At 36.5% G+C, this 21,684-nt stretch overlaps 1 protein-coding gene across 1 annotated transcript in view; it reads left to right on the forward strand.

The window, feature by feature from the left end:
• LAMA2 (laminin subunit alpha 2) overlaps positions 1–21,684 on the forward strand; it is a 604,135-nt gene that overhangs the window by 460,357 nt on the left and 122,094 nt on the right. Inside the window, exons 31-33 of the mRNA XM_057737971.1 lie at positions 2,418–2,504; positions 6,277–6,470; positions 18,345–18,487. Of these exons, the coding sequence (XP_057593954.1) occupies positions 2,418–2,504; positions 6,277–6,470; positions 18,345–18,487 (424 nt within the window). The remainder of the gene's footprint in view (positions 1–2,417; positions 2,505–6,276; positions 6,471–18,344; positions 18,488–21,684) is intronic.

Here is a 21,684-nt window from a genome sequence, read left to right on the forward strand (position 1 = left end):
CGATCTTTAGAAACAGATGAGGCTTGTTCAGAGCCTTGGATGAAGTAATGAAGAGAGTCACGTGACTATCTGGAAGAAGAGCAACCCAGCCAGAGGAAAAGTAAGTGAACTGGCCTGGAAACAGGTCACGCATAGCAGAAAGCGAGGATCCAGGGAAGCTGGAGCAGAGTAAATGGGGGCAGGGGAAGGGTAGAGTCAGGGAAGCTCCAGTGAGTAACTAAATGTCCTAAAGGCTAAAAATCTTCCAATGGCAAGAGGTGGCTTAGAACAGGATAATGCAGTGAATTAATGATGGTAACACCAGCAGCATTTGCAGGTAGAATACCCATGGAATGTGAGAGAAAGGAGACAAGTGGTTTATGGCAGAGCAAATGGAAGCAAAGTAAGCAAAGGATGGCCATTGACTGAGATGGGGAAAGTGATAGAAAGGTCAGTGGTATTTTTTGCAGGATGGGAGCTCAGTTTTAGATCTGTTAGGATAGATGCAATATGTAGAGCCTTTAAGACTGAATGGGATCATTTAGGAGAACAGGGCAGGACAGGACAGGAAAAACCTGAAGACTGAATTGTGAAGCAAATTAAGAGGTCAAGGACATGACATAGATCCAGCAAAGGAGACTGAAAATGAACGATCAGTGAACTAGGATAAGGGGGTCAGTACTAGGAAGCCAGTTCATTTCGTTAGACTCCACAGGGGATGACACAGAGTAGCACACTCTAAATCTTAGAAATCCTGTTGAGGCAGCTTTGGAATTAGAAAATATAAGGGAATGTAAAAGATGGCCACCAAGAGAAAAACAGTCAGATTTTTGAGTGGCCCTGCAGACAATATGAAAATCGAGAGGAGATGAGGGATTTGGGCGCATAAAGAATAACCTCAAATAGGATGCTTTTCCTACTTCCTCTTTAATAAGTCCTTATATATGATGTAAGGAAAAAGTCCAGTCCACCATAATATCATAATTCAAAAAAGTTTACATCTGCTCTCCAAGGAGAATTATAACCTTCCTGCATAGTAATTGAGATAGATATGTTTCTACAAAGGAATATAATTTAATTTAATTATGGCTCTATAGAATTTCACTTGAATGTCTAAAAATCTGTTTCCAAGTGCCTATATATATATATATGAGTTTGTGTGTGCATGTGTGTGCGTGCGTGCATGTATGTGCAGATGAACTCAACATCAAGTTGAGTTAAAAGAGGTAGAAGTTTGCAAGAATATGTCAATTATGTGTCTGTGGGTCTGTTTTTGTGAAGGCAAAAAAAATGTGTTAGATAATGAGGTTGTGAGTAGTCGATCAATTTGTTCACAAATTTTGCAAAGGTTGTAGAGTTTATTATTCATTCATGTACTATTGACCTAATGCATTAGAAGACAAAATAGGGTCCTAATGGCATGTGACCAATAGGAGTTGCGGCACTGGACTATATACTTTCTTGCTTTTTCAGCATCAACTGGTTTTGCAGACCAACAGAAGGAAAGATGGTGCTTGCAGCATTACCATTTGCGACAAATATATGTCTTTTCTTCCTAAATCTCCAGTGCACCATGAATTTTGTCCAGTGGGAATGAAGCACTACTTGTATTTGAGAGAAGTTTGTAACAACCCAAAACTACATTTTAGCGTAGTTTAGGTTTCAAGTCTTGTCTAATCTTTCTTTTGTGCGGTAAGGTGATCAAGAATCCTGGAGCAAGGCTGACTGGACGTGGCCTGTCAGTGTTGTAGTGAAGACAGGGCTTGTTATATGAGACCTACTTTTTAGAAGAGATTATAAAATTGTCAGAAAATCTTATTCATTTTCATGCAGTAAGATTTCCCTTCTTTCCTCACACTAGATCACATTATTTTGTGTTTAAAATAAAATGTAGTTTGAAATCCATATGTAAATTAGAAAAGGCACTCTTTTATTTTAAATGAAACATCTATTCACACATCATGCGTTGAATGCCAGTGGCAATTTGGGCTGATTTTTAGAAAAAAAATTATATAGCTTTTATGTCCCCATTTTTTTAACCTGAAAGATATTCAATAATACTTATTCGACTATCTGACAAATGTGCAGGAATTTTCATCATGTTTTTCTTTTGATTCATGAAAAATAGTACCCTTTTTCTGGATGTTTAATATTTTCCTGGTTGTTGCATAATTATTAGAATTTCAAACTTTCAACATGGTCAGTGTGATGCATTGTTAATTCATCAAAAAACAACCATCTTTATTTGTTGACTATTATTACTGGTGCTTAGTTGTGATATCCTACCCTTGAATAGGAACTTATAATTATAAATAAATATGGCATTTCTAACCATCCAAAAATAGTTCCAGTCATCCAGTTAAGAGATAGAGTTGCTTAAACTTATAAAATAAATAAGTCAAGATGATTTACCTTCTTTTTTTTTTTTTCTAATTCAGTTTCAGCCCTTCTTGTGTCATGGAAGGCCTGGATGATTACCACTGCACGGCTTGCCCACGGGGATATGAAGGCCAGTACTGCGAACGGTAGGAACAGTCATGATACATGGAAAGCAATGATGCATGGAGATCATATAATAAAAGATCATAGTAGAAAAGTATTCATTATTTTTATGTTATTGTTTTAGTATTCCACAGTAGTTTATATGCTTTCAAAGTATTTTTATATCTTTAGACTTGAACCAAAGAAGATTGTTTACTTCCATTTATTTAGACTTTTTCCAAGATTCCAAATTATTTCACAATTACCTAATTTATATTGTAGCATATATATATATATGCACTCTAACATAGATTAGAAAGGGAGAGAGAGAGACAGAGAGAGGGAGCATTTTACAAGAACAAATAAATCAATTTCCAAAAGCTTATCTGTAGTTAACAATAACAAAAAGCTGGCCACACGTAATTCTCATTTTAGTTCACTGGAAAATATTGGCTAGCACTAACTGCACGCACATCACTGTTCTGAGCACTCTGGCACTACATCAACAAGTATACACATGATTCAGAATATAAATGGTATCAAGTATTCTTAATTAAAAAAACCAAACATTAAAGTGTGATTTGGTTCCCCTTTTCAACATGCAAACAGTAGTATTTAAATGCTTCCTCTCACTGTATTTTTTACAAATTCTGATCATGCATGTATGTAGTTATTAAATTGAATGCTAACTGTAACACAAATGGTAAGTTAAGAAACAGAATTCCAGAAGGAAGATTGTAATTTATATTTTTTTGGATCCATATTTTCTATAAGAGCAGTATCTTGGGTACGTAAGGTTGTCACCACCATCTTTAGTAGTTTTTACTCTTTCTAAGGTAACAGAGAGCAACTAATATTAGCTATTAACATTAAAAAATGATAATTTTAGCACAATTGATAACAGTATGAAGTTTTATAAAGACCCATGGACGTAGCTGAGCTCCACAAACTTTGCTGAATCTCATTTTTCTCATTTGTAACATCAGAACAGCTGATGCTCTACTTACTTTACACTGACAGTGTGAAGATCAGGTATATAGAGGATACCCTGCCTAAGTACCTACATAGAAGTCCGTCTCCCACAGGAGAGGCAAAAAGGCCTGAGAATTTACCCCTCACCCCTTCCTCCAGTGGCCCAGGTCTAATGACTCACTAGTGTGGGAGTACAAAAGCACAGCTCCTTTGCCCCAAAGCTGAACAAATCTTGAGATATTGTTTATACTCCACAGCTTTCTATGGAATTACGCTAAGACTGGGACAGCACCTGGAATCACGCCATTGCCTGGATCCTTTCTTTTCCATTTTCTGCTTTACTCACTCCTTTGCTGGATTCTTCTAGGAGCACTTCCTTAAATTACGAATCTCTTTGCAACTATAAGCTAATATTAATTTTATCATCACCCATTTAAGAATCTTCTTTTAATATAACCAGCAATGGTTGTGTTAATAATGGAAATAAATAGGTAACTAAATAATTAAACATACATTTTATAAATTCCAATTCTGTTTCCATAAGTTTGCAAAATATATTTCCAAATAATTCTGTATGTGGTAACTTTAAACACAATATCCACTACTTACATACACACACGCACACATACACACACATAAAATAGAATATTCACAATTTCCTTACCAACAGAAATTAGTAACAATTAAGTAACTAAAAGCAATACAAAACCCAAAAATATTGCCATATGTTGTGGAGATAGGTACATCATTTGAATATGTATATTTTAATGTCCACCAGTGTGCTTTAGTGTTCCTGCTTAGGCTAATATTCATTTCATGCCCTTGTAAACACCAGTAGGATGACAACTAAAAGCATCCCTGGACACCAAGGGAATTATCTGCCATAATTTATGAAAGAATGTTTGATACTATAGCTACATTTATAAATAGGAGTTTCCACTATCTATAAAAGCATGTATATAGAAAAGACTGGAAGGGTACACTGAAGTGACAATTATTGTCATAAGGCAGAGTGATTGTAGAAAAATTATTTTTTAATATCCATAAATGTTTAATCAATAAGAGTTGACAGTTTATATAGCATAGAGATGAGCAGGGTCATACACTATCAAATGAGAATGGCTTGAATTGTTTTTGCAGTTCTCAAGTGTTGTTACAGCTCCACATTCATCATCTCTAACATGTAAATGATCAGGTTATATTTCCCTGAAAAATTGCTTTTATTCAGCTAAGTTAATCCAAAGGTCTTGCTTAAATTTTTATTGTAACCTTCCAAATAAATTTGTTTCACTTCTGAGAGCTTCTTAAATCATTTAAATCACCTTATGACCTACCCAAACTCATTAGCTCAGGTCTAAAACTGCTTAAATATCTTGAGTGTCACAGAAACACTGTATCATAGAAATCCTTACCCGTGCTTTATCTTCGTTACTCTTGTAAAACTCTGAACATTTAATCAATCTAAACCTGCTTAGAATTGAATTCTTTCACCTGAAAATGTTAAGAAACAATTTAAGTGAACTTATTTAAGTGATACTCTTATTAAGCATTTGCAATAGTACATCGGAAATAAAATATTAAAACCGTAAATGTACAAAAACCTAATGTTACAAATAATTTTATTCTTTCTTTGCTTTTTCTAACCAGCATGGGATGAACTAACTTTCACAATCAGTCTGCAAATTTCCACAATCCCAGTGCACTAAAGATGGTCCAGGATTGTTTGGCTAGTGTTTACAACTTTTGGCTTCAGTCTCCTACTGTCTCTCACCTTCTTTGCATGTTTGCCGCTTGAACAAAAATTCTTACTGTTGATTATACTTAGGCTGACTATATATATAGTTTATTGTCCAATCCAGGATACTCTAAGGATAGATAGGACATGTTTTTAATACTTAAGCCAGGGTAACAGGCAAACTGGGACCATTCTGGGTAAACCAGAGCATATGGTTTTGCCGGCATCTTGTAAAATTATCGAACTCCCAGTAACATAACCAACAGTGGTTGATGAGTGTTTGCGCAGAAGGGTAGAAGAGAGTGGATGGCAATTTGGCTTCATCCAGTTGGATTTCCTTTCTAATTTCTCGAGTTAGCATTACATATTTTATTTGCATAACATTACCCCACTTCCAAGGATACACAATGAAAAATCCATCTTGAGGGAGATGTGGTAGAAAGGAAAGACCAGTTGAGTTAAATAGAAAATGTAGTAGTTTATCGCCACTTAAAGTGCTTCTTTTTGCTCATTAGTAAAATTAATGGGTTGAATTCCTTGGTCATTTTAATCTCTAAAATATGTGCAGGAGAAAGCCCTGGAGCCAGTATAAAATTTTATTCATTTCTAATTTAAAAATGAAGCCTTCAAAAAAAATTTATGATCTAGAGCAGTAGTGGGCAAACTATGGACCACAAAATTTGGCCCATTGCCTAATTCTGTATGGCACTCAAGATAGGAATGATTGTTACAGGCAAACTGATGATGGAGAGCAGTAAATTTGAGCCCTAGTTAAGTAAATTTGATACCTCAACAAGACTCCCCAGTCTTCTCATTGTTAGATTGGTTTTCCATTAGTAGATTATTATTATAAAACAATTTATATTCTACTCTTATTATGTTTTCAATTCCATCGACCAACAATGTTTGAAAATTTTTTTCTCTTTCACTACATGAGTTTGATTTTGCCTCTTGACCTGCAAAGCTGGGTCTTTACAGGAAAAATTTGCTAACCCCTGTTCTATTGACTTTTCGTCTCAATTTTGTTTCATTTAAACAACACACACACAACAACAATTATGAGACATGACATTATTAATCTCCTTTGCTTTGTCACTATTTAAATTCAGGTGTGCCCCTGGCTATACCGGCAGCCCAAGCAGCCCTGGAGGCTCCTGCCAAGAATGTGAGTGTGACCCCCACGGCTCGCTGCCTGTCCCCTGTGACCCTGTCACAGGGATCTGCACGTGCCGATCTGGAGCCACGGGGCAGAAGTGTGACGGCTGCAAACACTGGCATGCGCGCGAGGGCATGGAGTGTGTTTGTACGTATACTAACTTAGCTAGTAGTTCTGGGGGACTTGGTTCCATTTCTATCTCATTTCCAATGAGAAAGACTGACTTTTTTTCTTCTTCTTATTTTGCAGTAGCTAGTGCTACTCTTCATTCTCTCTGACATTATCTATCCACCTTCTTCTGTTTGCCTGCTGTTTTTGTCTCCATCCCGCTGAGCCAAGAACAGCTGAGAAAATCCTCAGCATGCTTTAGTCAGTTCATTGAAGACCTACAGCAAAGCTCCCAGAGGCAGATTTTATTTTATTTTGCCCATCTCAGAGTTTGCAGTTTTACCTAAAGCTGACATTGGCTTTGTGACAGATTGAAGGTCTGGATTTATTAAATTTTTTTTAGAATCCTCCTGAATTTGCAATCAGCTGGACAGACACTGTAAGCCTTGAATAACAATTGACTTTTCCAAGTTTTTACAGAAATCCATGGGCATCCTGCCTTGTAACTTTCTCTTGCACTACAGAACCTGGAAGCAGTGACAATGAACTCATGTGTTTTTACTCACACGTTTTGTTCTGTTTTAATAACTGCTTCTGGATTCAGTAATGCCATACTGAACATACATTGAATATCAGTAGTTAAACAGAATTCTTGGATCTTATATAAATTTTAATCTAAAACAGTTATTTATAAATTTAGGGAGGACTGTTATATTATGGTATTCTTTTCCTGGAGGGAATTTACATTAGTGGTCTTAATTCTTTCTAATAGAAATGGAAATTATTTAAGTACCTTTTATTTCAGTATTTACTTATTTTAATGTATTTACAAATGCCAGTATTTCTGGTTTTAACAGCTGATGCATGTGTAACGCTTAATAACATTTTAACTAGAATTTTTGTTTGTGCTCTAGTTTGATGAGTTACCTCAAAAGCTAAGGCTGGGTTTTTAGATATGCCAAAAGGTAAAGACTGGGTATGTTTGGGAATATAAGTTTTTAAGCTTTTTTCTATATATTTCATCAATCTTTGATAAAAATGTATTGCATTTAAAATAAAAATAAATGTCAAGGTTGATGGGAAGGGAGAGATGAAGTGTTATACGTAATATACATTTACATTATCATATTCAGTTATTGGTATATATGTAGTCACTCTTCTCAAGCAAAATGGCATATTTCAATAATAATTGAAGTGGACTTCCAAATGTAATCCAACTAGTTTTAATATTATTAAAGCTAAATTATTAACATGGAAATATTATCTACATAATATATAGATATTCCTAACCTAAATGCTAATCTAACAGGCTTTGAATTTTAAATTAATTTTCTAGGGATGAGATCAGCAAAATCTGATCTGTTTTTCTGTGAGTTGGTTTCTTTGCTTTCTGTCCTGTTCCATTGAGCTATATGTATGTTTTTGTGCCAGTACCATACTGTTTTGATAACTGTAGCTTTGTAGTATAGTCTGAAGTCAGGGAGCATGATTCCTCCAGCTCTGTTCTTCTTTCTCAAGATTGTTTTGGCTCTTTGGTGTATTTTTTTTCATACAAATTTTAGAATTATTTGTTCTATTTCTGTGGAAAATACCATTGTATTTTGATAGAGATCCCATCGAATCTGTAGATTGCCTTAGGTAGTATGGTCATTTAAACAATACTTATTCTTCTAATTCGTAAGCATGGTATACCTTTCCACTTGTTTGTGTTGTCTTCATTTTCTTTAATCAATGTCTTATAGTTTTACAAGTATAGGTCTCTTACTTCTTCAGTTAGATTTATACCTACGTATTTTTTTTGATGCAATTGTAAGTGGGATTGTTTTCTTAATTTCTCTTTCTGATAGTTCATTGTTAATGTATAAAAACACAACAGATTTCTGTATATTAAATTTGTATCCTGCCACTTTACTGAATTCATTGATGGGTTCAAATAGGTTTTTGGCAGTGCATTCAGGATTTTCTCTGTATAGCATCATGTCATCTGCAAATAGTGACAGTTTTGCTTCTTCCTTTCCTTCTCTCTTTCTATATCCTTAAGCTAACTTAGAGCAAGAAATCAAAGAATGGATTCACCTAGCACATTTGATCTGCAGGGCTGTTTTATCACATGTGACTAGAGTAGAATTTTATAATGCCCATGAGTGGGAGTGGATGAAAGCAGCCTGGTTCTGGCAAGAGAATATTTATGTAGTAAAAGAAATGTCTTCTGAGAAAAACTTCTTCAGAGCCTGGAGCCCATGTTGCCTCAATGAAGAATAAAATAGTGCTGTTAATCTAGTGCTGACTATAAAAAATAAGACATTTGTTGTATTTGATAGAAATGTTAACACTTGGACAGTTTAGTAGCATGTATTGTATTGTTAATTCTTCTCTCTTTGGTTGATTCTCTAGAAAACACAGTTTAATTTGGCCCACATCATGGATATCAAAAAAAAAAAACATGCAGGATAAATGTCCTAGGCATGATCATTGCAGTATCTTGGGTGAGCTACATATTGTTAGAAGAAATCTCCTTGTATAGTTAGTTTATGCTCTTAATTTATTTAACAGCAATTTTAAATCATGCTGTAGACAACACAGAAAATGCAGAAAGCATGAAAGAACTTTCCTTGACCACCTACATTTTTAAAAGAAACTAGTGACTGTCATGGACAATTGCCAGAGAGCATGTTAGAGTTATATTGGATCCAAAATAGTGAATTTCTTGCAGGACACAGGCTTTTTATGCATGGACATTCCATTACTATCATGAAGAATTTACACAAATAATCTGTGCCCTTAGTAGGAAGTATTTAGATACAAGAGTCTCTCATAGTTAACCAAATTCAACCCACCAATGTTATCAACCCCATCAAATCAACTCAGTGCCTGAGCATACCTAATCAATGTATCTGCATTCAATCCCAGGCATTCCCCTAAAGCCCCTTTCACCACACATGGTTCGTCACAGTAGTAATTCTTTAATGGTTCACCTGTATTAAGAGCCTACCATTTGTCAGAAATGATGTTAAGCACTTTATATGCTGTTCTTTTAATTCTTGCAATATCCTCATACATTATTATGTCCACAGTGTGATAAAAAAAAAACCCTGAAATCAATAAAATAAACTATACCCCAGTAAAAATTTAAAAATTTGAAATAAATAGGGCTGAATTTAGGTGATTTAAGTCACCTTTCCAAGGTTCACCCTGACTTTTCAACAGAGTTGTGATTTCAACCTACATCTGTCTTGAAAATCTTACTTTCTTAACCTCTCTGCTGACTGTTAATGCAAGACACAAAAAGCAAACATGGCTTTCCCAATATACTCAACATGAATTAATTCAGTTCTTAATTCATTTACTTCTTCTGGGCTTAGAGCCCATCTTACCTCAATGCAGAATAAAGATAAAATGGGCTAAAGAAATGAAAAATTTTTAATGTGTGTAATGGCAGTAGGTACATAGATTTTTTTTCCTCTGGTAACAATTGAGACTCTTTCCTCTAAGTTTCAAAACATTATAGTAGTTATGGGGAGTTCCCTGGTGGTCTAGTGATTAGGATTCGGCGCTTTCAATGCTGTGGCCCAGGTTCAGTCCTGATTGGGAAACTGAGATCCCACAAGCCACATGATGCGACCAAAAAACCCCAAAAAACTTTATAGTATTTGTGATAGATTCTCACTTATCAGATTCTTCAAGTGGAGTCGTGTCCTCTGTGCAGGTGAAAAGACACACTAACTGGGTGCTCAGATTTCCTTCAAAGCCTTTTCATTTTTTCCTTATGGGAATAATTGGAGACAGCTCTATAATGCTTTCTTTCTTTATAGATGTTGGTGAGTTCTGAACAGATATTTTATTGGACTTTCCAAATCAGGACTTCTCCTTAGTAAGTTAGGTTCATACACATCCAGCCTCCTCTTTCAACCCTCGTTCATGATTTACATGTCATTTTATAAAATGAGAACAACCACCTGCCTTTCTGAAATCTGAGACCGAACAAGAAAAGCATTATTTATTTAATAGTAAAGTTTTGTACTGGGAAACACAAAACTTAGATTTGTTCATATCGTATTTTCTACAGACTAGTAGTTAACACAGAACAACTCATGTGATGTTTGAAATAGATTATGAGTGGCATAATAAAATACATTATTCTCCTAAAGAACAGAAACTAAAATTAGTAGCTGTTGGCAGGATGTCATTTTATAAAGAGTGCCTGAAATATCATTTTATAAATATCAAATTGATGCTTTCTATTTTTATTCAATGCATATGAAATATTAAGTATATATCAGCTTTATTATTTATAGACACAACTTATCTAAAATATAATACATAAGATGATGCTTTGCTTGCTAATACTGCAAAAGCAGTCATGAACTGTGTCTTTTTACCTATAAGCTAAGGTAAGCCTAGCTAAATGTGGTAACGCAGTAACTCTGTAAATTACACATTTTTCAGACACTTGGTAAAACCTGAGGTTTGAAGTTTTATCCTAAGTTGATATTGACCTGCAGAGACACAGTCTGGATTATTGTTTTTATGTTTATTTTTTTAGTTTTATTGAACTGTAGTTGATTTCCAGTGTCGTGTTATTTTCAGGTATACAGCATCGTGATTCAGTTTTATATATATATATTTTTTTTTTCAGATTCTTTTCCCTTATAGGTTATTATAAAATACTGAGTGTAGTTCCCTGAGCTACACAATAGGTCCTTGTTAGCTACCTATTTTATATAGATTATTGTTTTTAATAGCCAGCTGCCAGCAAAGATCTATCACAATAATGCAGAGGCCCTTATATATTATCACTAGCACACTGCAGTACTCTTATAATCAAAGATGATTGCTAGTGGCAGTTATTGTCCCCTGTATGTGAGATCAGGAATAAAACAGTGGAATGTGGTTGATCACTGTAAAGGAAATGGGACTTTCTATAATAAAAGATGATGAGAAAACATCAGTTGAGCTCCATTTGCTATTTAATGTGAGAGGTTCTGTTTGTTGGACATGTGATCACACTCCATCCTAGCCTCTTAAATGCCATCCTCTCTCTGCCCCCATTTGATCCCCAAGTATTAGTTCCTATTCAAAGACCAGTATGTATAACATAGTTTTCTACAACTCTAAACCAGGACATGTTGTTCAAATCCAGGCATCAGAGTAGTTATAAAAGTAACTTCTGTTCACCCTCCTTACACCTTTATCACATCTATTTTGTTAGTGAAAGATGCTTTGAGTTTCTTGTTGCCAGTGTTCTCAGCCTAGGTCAGGCTAACAATGTTGTAGAACTATCACTCTGATTCCAGCAACTATCACTCTAATATTCTTATTGGCCATCAGTCTCAGTGGTTTGTATATCACACTGGGAAAGCCTTTCTATTAATAGATTAAGGAGTTGTGCTATTGAACTGTCATGTAGAAGAGGCTGATCACTATTTTTTTTATTTTCAGTCAGGCTTTGTTTTGAGAGTAAACTCTACTTGATTACAGTTTTCACTCTGCAGAATCCAGGAAGTTTATTAAGCTTGAAGAAAAATAGATCACATCATCTTAAAGTTGGAAGTCTTATAAGTGAGGTAGTCTAATCGTCTTCTCCTATTCCACGTTGTCCCTCAAACAGACCATCTCCCAATGCAAGGAAACATGCTCGGATGAAGTGGCTGTAGAAGCTCTGAATTCTGGCTGGCCACATAAAAGTTGTGTGACATTCAATTAGTTAACTGTTCTAAACCTCATTTCATTATCCATAAAGTGGAAATAAAATCCTATGTATATTAGGTGAGGTGTCTAAGCATAATAGATGGTCAATAAGGTCTAGCTGTTTTTGTCTTCATGGTTATTATTTGACCATTTTTTTCAAAACGTGATGTTTTGTGCAGCTCCTCAGTTTCTGATGAGATAGCTAGGTTAGGCCAAATTCTGGTTTTCTATAATTAATTATAGGCTCTTCAAGTCACTGAAAACTCCTTTTATGATTACCTTACATTTTTTTCTTCTCTTTAAGTTCTTCAAATACATTATTTATAGATTCATAAACACTGTGATTGTAACTGTTTTTCTGATTTTTAAAATTAGGGTGTTAATATAGTTACCTCATAGAATTGCTGTGAACATTAGATGAGATAGTGGTGGCAAAACACAATATATTACCTGCAATGTAGTAAATATTGTGTAGATAAAAGCTACTATCCTGTTATTACTTATAATACTTTCAAAGCTTCCATTTTTTTGAAGAGCTACATCATACTTGAACCATATTGAACTTATTTTTAATATATATTTATATACATAATTTTATTATATATGTGTGTATATATATATATCACAACTACTTGGTACATGAATAAATTCATCAACCTCATCCTAAACCTACAGAAAGTCTTTCCCTCTATTCAAAGAACTAGCAGGGGAAAAAAAAAAAGCCTTCTTAATGAGTCTGAAACCACATTTTTATTTTAGAAGATATTTATCTGTAAATTATATATAATAACTAAATCCATTTTAATAAGCCTTAAATAAATGCCAATCTAAAACTTTCTTCTTGAAGAGGAAAGAGAAATATAAAATCCACACCCAAAGAACTATCAATGGCCTAATGTAGAAGAATTAACACACACACATTAACACACAAATTTTACCTTTTGTTAGAAAGTGAGCATATTTACTCATTTTACAGGTAGTTGATTAGAGCAGATAATTTATGTATCTTTACCTAAAATTGGTTAATAGGTTTGGCCTTTTTAAAAATATGCAATGCGCTTATTTCAGCTTCAGCTTCTTTGGTTTGGATGCAGCATGTGAATTTTTTGTGACAGTAAGCCAGTAGTTATTATGCATGGGGCACTCTGGTAGAAATGCAATATTTTGCTAATTGCTAACGGAAAGATTTGTAATATCAGCTGCATGATTTGCCCCTTACATGTGCCCAGCTATAACAATCTGAACTTAGTACTGCATTTGTTAATATTAGTCACAGATTTATCCTGACACTTTCATAGGCAAAGCCTCAAAAACATTTAGTCATGTAAAATATAATCATAGTCTTGAAATATTTGCTTTTGCTCCCATACATTTCAGGCGGAATCTCATTTTGTAACCTTATCTCTATTGCTGAATAGGAGAATGGTTTGGAGAGGTTCCGTGCAGGGTTGGCGGGGAGGGGGTCTTGATTATAACATAGGTGTTAATTTACACTAAGCAGTTACTGCATCCATATCAAAGAACAATTGTTTACATAATGTGAATATCCCTGTCTCTATACACTCTTCAGAACTTCCGTATCATGGTGAATTAAATGTGGCTTTAATTTGCATCCCATTTCCAGTGTTTATTGCCAGTGTTTGTTGTTACAAATAAAAGTAGCTTGTGGTGTAAGGTAAATATTTTGTGTCAGGATAAAATAGCAAACCATTATGTAGAGGGCACATTTCCCCATGTGTTTATCTTATAACTGCATGAACTAGACTTGTACAGAAACTTTGAAAAAAATCCCATGGCCATCGTATTCATGAGTCTTTCTGACCCATTTGGACAGATGTTAGTATATTACTTGGAGCATACTATAAAACTTACCTTTCACTTCTGGAAATGCGCTTATACTTTGTTCCCCCAAAAGCAAATATGGAGACCGTAAGACATGGGATAATAATAGACCTTTGGACGCAGAGACATAAAATGGAATGATGAGTCCTTGAAAGAGCAATTAAATACATTTTCATTTCAACGACTGAAGATGAGGAAACAAAACAGATGGGCAGGGGGTAGAATAAATGAGAGAAAAATCCGTATTCATCATGCCTCTTGGCATTCTAGCTCACCAATTTACTCTGTAGTGTATTACAGTAAATCAGATCTAGTTCTGCATTCCAGTCCCTGATTTATGCTTGTATGAAGTAAAAACTGAGTACCGAGAAAACTTTTCCCTGAAAATTTCTGAAACCATCAGTAAGGAGCCTCTAGCTATACCATTATCAATGAGCTGACTCAATTCCTCTTGGAAATGGGTAGGTTGTAAATTATAAATAAATTAGAGAAAGAGCTAGTGAAGTATTTCTGAAGAATACACTACCCTAAAAAGCATAGTGAGATGTCATATTATCAAGTATTTTTCAGTATCTTGAAAGCGAAAAAAAGAGCACAATGCTTGCTTACATCCTGAGAACATCTACCCAAAATACATGTGCACTAGAAGTTGAATGGAACTTTTAAAACAGTGATGAACTTGGACTCAGTGGGAAAGGAACCTTTGTATTCTTCCTAACTTTTAATAAAATTAAGAATTGTTGTTATACTTGTTTGTAACCTATGAATTGCAACTTGAAGTCTCTAATCTGAATTCACACTCTAAATTACACATATGAAACGTGAAAAGGTTTATCAGTTATCTGTTACTGCCACTCCAAAATTTAATAGTTGTTGATAATATACAGCACCTATATATATATCTTCACAATTCTGTAGGTTGGCAATTTGAACGGGGTCCCTTTGGGTAGTTCTTTTGTTTTCATTCTGGGGGAGTGGGTTCCTAGATGGCCTTATTCACATGGTAGGACCTCAGCTAGAATGGTTGGATCTGCCTTTCTCTCATTCATGTTGCCTCTCTTCCTCAAGAGGGCTAACCTAGGATTTTTCACAAGGCAGCAGGATTCCAGAAGTTTGGAAGCAGAAACTGCGAAACTTCTTGAAGCTAAGGCTCAGTGTCCCTCTGAAGCATTCTGATGGTCAGAGTTTGTCATAAAGCCAGCCCAGATTCAAAGGGGTTGTGGGGGGAATAAACTCCACCTCTTAATGGGAGGGGCAGCAAAGAAATGGTAAACACTTTCAACCCTCCCTCCTCCCCAGAAATGAGCATCGTCTTTACCTGGCCAGTAACCCAACAGTGTTATTTATTTTTTTAATGTTTTGTATCTCTTTTCTTCCCCTCCATTCCAATAACTTTTCCTGTGTCAGTACTACCTCATGTGTGTATCATAAGTCATCTCCTTGACATCATTCAGTTTCTGCTTCTCCAATCACAAGACAATTTTCTCTCTCTAGCCATTGTTTTTACACAGTTCTGTTCCTCACATATCTGTGTGGTTCTTCACTTTGTATCACATATCTTGTTCTCACATTCAGACATTTCCTATTTGGCCAATATCAGTCTCTCTATTTCTCTCTTTCTCTCCCTTTCTCCACTCTTCTCTCAATCCTCTCCTTGTAACTCCCTGATCTTCTCCAATATATTTTTTGCTCTCCTTTCACAAAGATAGTAGTAAACAAATATTTATTGATTGTTTACTATGTGCCAGACACTTTTTTAGACACTGGGACCAGAGCTGATTAAGGTCCCTTCTCTGGTGAGAGAAAAACAATATATAAATACATAAAATGCAAAGATAGCCTATGCGTGCATGAGTGTTGAGATAACAAGACAAGAGGAATACAGTAGTGACTGGTGAGGACGATAATTTCAGAGTCATCAGGGCCTTCTCCTTGAGGAAGTAACACTTGAGCACTTGACCTGAATCTCCAGGAGTCACCTGGGTGAAGGTGAAAAAAGAAGTGTTCTCAGCAGAGGAGACAGCAAGTAAAATGGCCTCTTCCAAATCCTTGCTCCCTTTAGGATAAAGCATCCCTAAAGTTTGTCATCTGGCTATATGATAGGATCATTAGGAATTTTTTTTTTTTTTTTAGGAATCTTTTAAATATACTGATGCCTGGGCCTTACCCAGACCCATCAAAATCATATTCTCTGGAGGTGGGTAGAGGAAGCACCTAGATACCTGTATTTTGTAAATCGCCATGATGCGTATGCAGCCAAGATGGAGAACCACTGACCTACAGCAGTGCTTTTCAAACATTAACATGCATAGATCACATGGGAATCTTCCTAAAATGCAGATTCTGATTCACTAGATCTGGAATAGGGCCCAAGATTATGTATTTCTAATAAGTCCCCAAGTGATGTCATTGCTGCTGGCCTGGTGGCTATTCAAAGTGTGGTGCAGAGACCTGAGTATTAGTATTCACCTGGCAGCTTATTAGAAAAGCACATGTTCAGTCAGAGAATCAGAAACCAGGTGATTCAATCACCTTTTGAATCAGAAATGCTAGGGTATGGTCCAGCCTTCTGTGATTTAAGAAAGTCCTTCAGATGATTCTGAAACCCACATAAGTTTGAGAACCAGACTGGGTCTTGATGTTTAGACATAGTCAGTTTGGTACCTAATTGTGTTCCAGGTTGTATTTTCTACAGTTGTTTCATGTCAACAGGTCTGTTGAAGCCTCTCAAGCGCTTGCATTGAACTGAGGGTTTGAAGCCACAGTGTTCTCTTCCTTTTAGTTTCCATGCAGAGCAAATTCTCTTTCATTCTGGCTAGAAGAGGAAGAGATCCAGCTCTAGTTTCAGACTTCACCTCCTCCTGCTTCCAAAGCCTCTTTGTTCACTCAGCTTGCAAGGCACCAGGAACTTACAGCGCCCCTGCAGGTGACGCTCAACACTTACAGGTGTCACCTGCAAGGAGCTGATTTATTAAAAGCCCTGCTGGGGCAGCTTAATCCCTGTGAAGGGATATTGTAACTCACCTTTAACTGCCATCCTATCAGAAAATCACTCTCTGTACTACTTCTCTTTGTTTACAAGCTTCAGTTAATGGTTTTCTCTCCATTAGGCAGCTCAAGGGAGTGCTGTTTAGAGAACTAATTGAATTCTTGCCAGTTTGGGGCATGATCCACAGCTACTCCAAATCTCAGTATTTTTCATGTTATGTATTTTCCTCTATTCTAACATGTGTGTAGTTTTGATACCTCTATCTGCAGAATATAAGCTAGAAATTGTAACTGTATACTTGAATGCTTATCATAAATATGGTAGCACGTGCTTCTTGGCATGGAGAAGCTATGCCTCATTACTCTGATGCAAAGAGTGAAAAAAAAATTTTGAACTAAAAATCCAAACTGAGTGGGTATATTTTATAAAGCCTCCAAAAGAATCAGTATATTTTAATTTTAGAAATTGCACCCTTTATGAGATTACCGTGACAATGCTGAAGAAACCATTTTCTCTCTCCATCACCTTTACCACCATCCCTCCCCCTTCCACCACCACCAAATCTGAATAATCCCTCTTTTTAGTCATTGAAAAAAAAATAGGTAGAACACTCTCTCTCTTGGCTACTTCAAGAATGAAGTTTTCATGGCTTTGGGCAATTATTTATCCACAAGGCAGGATTAGGTGAATCATCAAAGTAGGAATTTGTGGGACTGCATCTAATCGTCAGTGGTAATGTGCTGAATGGCTAAAGAGGAGGAGTTGGCAAACACATAAGTAAGTAAGTGAATAAGTAAGTAAATAAATAAATTTCATCATGAGGGGAAAAACACAAGTTAGGAGTTCTTTTGACTTTTAAAAAAATTCTTCTCAATAGATGTCAAGCTAAAGAGTCATACAGTTTTTGACTATGTAATACGTGAAGCGTGTGGAGACCCAGTTGCTACAGACACTCCACAGGGCAATCTAATGGGACAGTGTATACATTTGTAGATTCTGAGGCATATTTTATTCCCAATTACAGATTTCCTCTGGATTGTTCATGTGGGAGTTTCTGGGGCATTTATAATGTTATATTCCATGTTTTACCTCTCCTTTGATACTTAGTACACTCGTTTCCCCTCGAAATCCATTTGCTCTTCCTCTTTGGCTCCTCAGTTTATATCATCATCTATATTTCAGGTTCTGGGTGACAGGCATGTCTGCTGTTTTGTTGTTCTTTTCATCGTTTTTCAACTGTCATCCATTCGAAAGCGTTAATTGTCTGAGATGAGAAACATCATCTTTCACAGAATGATACTTAGGCCATAAAGTATTTCATGGCTGAAACCTTTGCACATCTGCCTGGGAATGCTTAGGAGAAGTAAATATTCTTTGCCGTTTCCCTTTCACAGTTTGTGGAGATGAGTGCACCGGCCTTCTTCTCGGCAACTTGGCTCGCCTGGAGCAGATGGCCATGAGCATCAACCTCACTGGCCCGCTGCCCGCTCCATATAAAATTCTGTATGGTCTTGAAAACATGACTCAGGAACTCAAGGTAGGTTGGAGCAGTAACAGCAAGAGCCAGGGAAAAGATGACAGAAGCTTCCCATGGGGTAATTGCCGTAATTGGTAAATGCTCTTCCCATTGTCCCAAATCAAGGCAAGCAGCTGTTAGGGAAATTCAGAGACTTTCTAAGCCAGTATTTTTCAGACTCGAGAACTATAATTTACTGATTGCTCTTAAGGGAAAAGAGGTTCATGTACCCTCAGTGTTTGGCCTAAATCAATTTTATTATGTTCCTTAAATATGTGCAAACTTAAAATCAGATATGACCCCCTTATACCTAATAGCTCTATAAAATCAAAACAATCCTTACAGAAGTCGAAAAACCAAGAAACTTCAAATTAAAAATATTAATATAAAGTAACAGATGATTTTTCGCTGAAAGCAGATTGCTTCTTACAACAAGAAGATGATACTGACTACCTCTACACAGTTTCTTTCATCAGCCTGTGACACATGGTAACTCAGTTCTCCTCCTGCCCTTCCACAATTTGAACTAGAGAGTTCCTTATGAGGGGTCCTGAAATGGCATTCGGCATCACTTGACAAGTTCACGTGATTTATGTGCTCAATCTGCCCTGTGATCAAACAGGCATGCAAATGCAGGCGCTGAGATCAGGTGGCTGTGTGCATCTCTCAGGTGTCCAGCCTGGATTCCAGAAATGCTTACATTAACATTTGAGTTTACTGTCAAAATGAAAACACAAGGTGAAAATTTTATACCAGAGAATGAGGAGACTTCAACAAGGATTGATTTTGTTGTAAGAGAAACACTATTCTAAGACATTGTTAAAGCTTTCAGTGGTTAATGAGATAAAGAGGAAATGTTAAGGAAATTGGGGTTGTTTCACCTGATTAAAAAAAAAAAAAGATGAAAAGTGACTACTTATACACTATTGGTCAACTATTGGATATTTATTAAGAAGCTCTGGAATGCCCCAGTATTGCACTTGGTTCCGCAGCGGTTTCATGACCCCTATAATCTAGTCACTACCCTTAGGAAGCTTAGAGTCTATGTGGTTTAAAAAATCGTTAAACAATAATTAAACAATTAGCCAAAATACTAATTACCACATGCTTTATAGAAATTTGACATATAACAGAGTTCAAAGATTGGAGAAATAGATAAGATCCAGAGTAACCAGGGAATACATCATTAATGAAAGTGTAATTTTTGTTAGAACTTGAAAGATAGAAACAACTTCAATAGGAGAGAATTATTGGTGAGAACTGGAGGAAGAAATCTAAGATTTAGTCACTAGGCACTGGTGGACACTCTTCTAGGGAATATATTCTTTAATTCAGACCACGGCCTTTAAAGTAAGTATTGTTGTCCTTATTTACCAGAAGAAGAAACCAATCATAATGATAGAAGAATAACTAACATTTATTGATGAGTATCTCTGTGCTAGGCAATCGACTAAAGTCTTAAACGAATTATTATACATAGATTTTACAGAAACTCTGAGACATAGGAAAGGAGTACTGTATCATCTACATTTTTTCAAGGAGTCAGCCAGGGACACTGAGGCACAGAGAAGTTTCATGTGAGACACAAGGTCACATGGCTACTAGGCATAGAGCTGGGAAGTGCAAAGAGGTAGTATAACTTTAGGGCCTGTGAGAATGAAACTACCTTCACACCGCTCAGAGAGAAAAGGGCTCTCTCCACCAGTGGTGAGGTCTCCTTGACCCCCAGCCGGTCCATACATACTCCTGCCACCGGATCTAGGAGAGCCACATGAGCAGAGGCAGAGATCTGGATGAGCAAGGCCTGTCCAGCAGACATTAGAAGTCGGGCCTGCTGTGAAAGATAAGGCTGGAGACTTCAGTGGGGCTGGGTGATATGAAGGACAATCTTGAAAGCCAGGCAGAGGAATCTGAGTTTACTTTGTAGGCCCAGCATTCAAGAGTGCAAAGAGTTTAATAATAAAGAAAATGCTGGCCAGTTATTATATATGGAAGGAATGCAAGGGAAGAAAATTAAACTAGAGAAGCAAATACTTCAGGAAGACATAAAAGAAATTTAAAGTAATAACTTAAGCAAAGGATGAAGTAGTGAAGGGCCCTCTGAAAGAGATTCCAATCTGTGGATTTCAACCAAGCCAGGGCTTTCAGTCACCTACTTCCTTATGGCTGGGTATTGGTCAGAACGACCTTGATTTTCCTTAAGTTCCAGTCTTTCTTGATTCTATTTGTGTTCTTCCCTAATTTGTTTAATATCTGGATATTTGGAATCCCGTTTAGATATTCTAAATCCTTAAGCAAGTTATGTGCCTTCTTTGTCCAGTTCCTTTAACTGTGTCAGTGCTCCCCGGGTTCCAGCCAGAGACCACCAGGAACACACACATGTGAGAGAACAAAGTTGGGTTTACTAACGTCTTGCAACAAGGGACACTGCACAGCGTAGGGAAGTGGGGGTGTCTCAGTAACGGGGGATTAGAAATTACTTAGAGTATCGGGGTTTGTGCTAGGGAATTTGGGGGCAGATTCAAGGAAGCAGGGGTTTGTGTTGGATGGGGGGCTTTTAGGAAGTAGGAGTAATTCTGTAATTAAGGATTCTAATGAATCTTATCTGGAAGGAGGGAAGAAAAAGGGAGGCCAAAGCTACGATTAGTAAGGAGGCAGTGGTCACTCACAGTCAGAAAATGGGATTTGGGGTACTTTTGTGGTCTGTACGGAGACCATGATTTTTGTCTGCATGTAAACAAGATGATGGAGTGGTCTCACTTTTTGTTTCATTCATCACTGACACAGAGTGACCTTGTCTACTGTTAGTGTTTGGTGAGATTGATTATATTCAATAGGAGAAGAAACGGCCCAGCTGTGAGTGCCCGGCCAGCTCCTACAACTCTGAGGCCACGCAGTTAGTTAGTGCCCGGCCAGGTCCCTCTGTCAGGGCTCCTGTCCTGAAAGAAAGAGGTAACGAACCTGTAAACTGTATCTCTGTTGATTAAAATCGGAGCTTAAAGAATCAGACAAGGTTCATCTTGACTCTATCCCTTACTGGCTATGAGATCTTGTGTAAATGTTTAAGTCCCTTCAAGCCACAGTTTTCTATATACAAAGTGAAATAACATTTATCTCATAAAACTGTTGTAAGAACTAAATGAAAAACAAAACAAAAAGAGCTGGCACGTAGTAATGTCTCAATAATTTGCAGCAGTTTGTATTATTTGCCAGGTTAT

The sequence above is a fragment of the Hippopotamus amphibius genome, chromosome 6 (assembly GCF_030028045.1).
Source record: "Hippopotamus amphibius kiboko isolate mHipAmp2 chromosome 6, mHipAmp2.hap2, whole genome shotgun sequence".
In the NCBI taxonomy this organism is placed as follows: Eukaryota; Metazoa; Chordata; class Mammalia; order Artiodactyla; family Hippopotamidae; genus Hippopotamus; species Hippopotamus amphibius.